This window comes from Perkinsus marinus, assembly GCF_000006405.1.
Source record: "Perkinsus marinus ATCC 50983 genomic scaffold scf_1104296964242, whole genome shotgun sequence".
Classification (NCBI taxonomy): domain Eukaryota; phylum Perkinsozoa; order Perkinsida; family Perkinsidae; genus Perkinsus; species Perkinsus marinus.
Genome location: NW_003204745.1, coordinates 632 through 2,143, shown reverse-complemented (window position 1 = coordinate 2,143; position 1,512 = coordinate 632). Strand labels below are relative to the sequence as shown.

The following is a 1,512-nucleotide window of genomic DNA, read 5'->3' as shown; positions in this document are numbered from 1 at the left end:
TTTAACACGTGTTAAAACGCTCTACTTGCAACTCGCTCTCGACCGTTTATGGAGGTTCATTCGGGGAGTAGTCCTGCCTAGGTACACCGTGCTCCGTGATCCGACAGACAGTCCCACATCAGCGACGGCCCCCTCCATCAGTTGTGAGATACCCTCTGTGGAAACTGAAACGCTCGAGAAGTGAGTATTCGAATTTTGTGGCGCAGTGACGTTTTTAGAGCAACACTACTCGGATGAAAACATGCGCATCGGATTTTCGCCACATTCATTGCAAAAATGCCGTAGAAAGCTTTGTATCGATATAATCGTTTGAAAAATATTCTGCTTTTTTAATATTTTTGATCTACATAAACGTCATGAGAGCTCATCGCTGATTACATCACACGATTAAAAGATGATTCAAAATCATCTTCTCTTCACTTTAAAACGTTCGTGTCTTCTCAGATTCCCACATATTCACCCGGACTACATCGTTCGTGCAGAGCAGAAGCTAGCCTCGGGTCAACTGCCGGGGATTGCCTCTCAACACCTGTCGAGGGAAGCTGTGACGAGGCTGCATGAGGAGCTGTTGGAAAACGATTATGCGGTGTATTTACCCGATGCTTTTACGAAGGAGACTTTCAAAGAGGTGGGGTCATGATTGTTGTTTTAAACTGGTGGTGTATCGGTTTCATTCACTCTTGCTGGGACTATAACGATGTTGTAGTGTGGTGAAATATGTGGGAAATTTTATGGAAATTTCGAGAAATTCTGTACAATTCTACACTAATAAGCATATAAACTACTATGATTAGTGAGGAAACTCCTGAATATTGCTATATTGAGAATAGCGCATATTAGTCTGGTGTTGATTTTTTGAGAATAATGAAGTCTCGCCCGTGATACCAGAAAAAAATAGTGGAGAAACATATTTCACAATTCCCTTCGCTGAAAACAACTGTGTTATCGGTCGCGGAAACGTATACGTCTTATACTTTGCAGGGAGTATTACGCCACTTTACGTTATGCGGGTGAAACTCCGATGAAAAAAATTTCAACGAGTATTTAGATTCAGTGATGAATTTGAAGTTTACTTCTTCTTCTTGTTGTTGGTAGATCCTTGAGGAAGCGGAACGATTATGGAGAATTGGGGAGAATAAAACGTCGGGGATGGAAGCCAACTGTAATCTTGACGGCAACGACAGAATGGGCGGGTAAGAGTGCGGGAAGGGGAAGGACGTTTTATGAGGGGAAATTTATTCTGGAATAGAACACATTTGATTTGTGGCCATATCATTTTGGGATGGGCTCGCTTTGTCAACTATTGTTTTTATCATGTCGAGATCGTCTCGCTCTTTAGCGTTTATGATTCGTATTTCTGGTTGGTTGAGTTCGTGCGTGACTGAGGAGAATTCGATGATTTTACGGTAATTTTTCCTCGAATTATCCCCGTGATGGTGGATATGTGATGGGCTTTTGTAATAGAATGCCTCATCCAATTTTCGACTACTGAGGCTTAGTTTTTTTTCTCGG

The 1,512-nt window shown here is 42.0% G+C and overlaps 1 protein-coding gene across 1 annotated transcript; it reads left to right on the top strand.

Moving 5' to 3' along the window:
• Positions 1-444: 444 nt before the first annotated feature.
• Positions 445-628, top strand: Pmar_PMAR004758 (hypothetical protein; the record flags this gene model as incomplete). Its single annotated transcript, XM_002770871.1, has 1 exon — positions 445-628. A coding segment is annotated over one exon (184 nt), but the record flags the coding sequence as incomplete, so codon positions are not given.
• Positions 629-1,512: the final 884 nt, after the last annotated feature.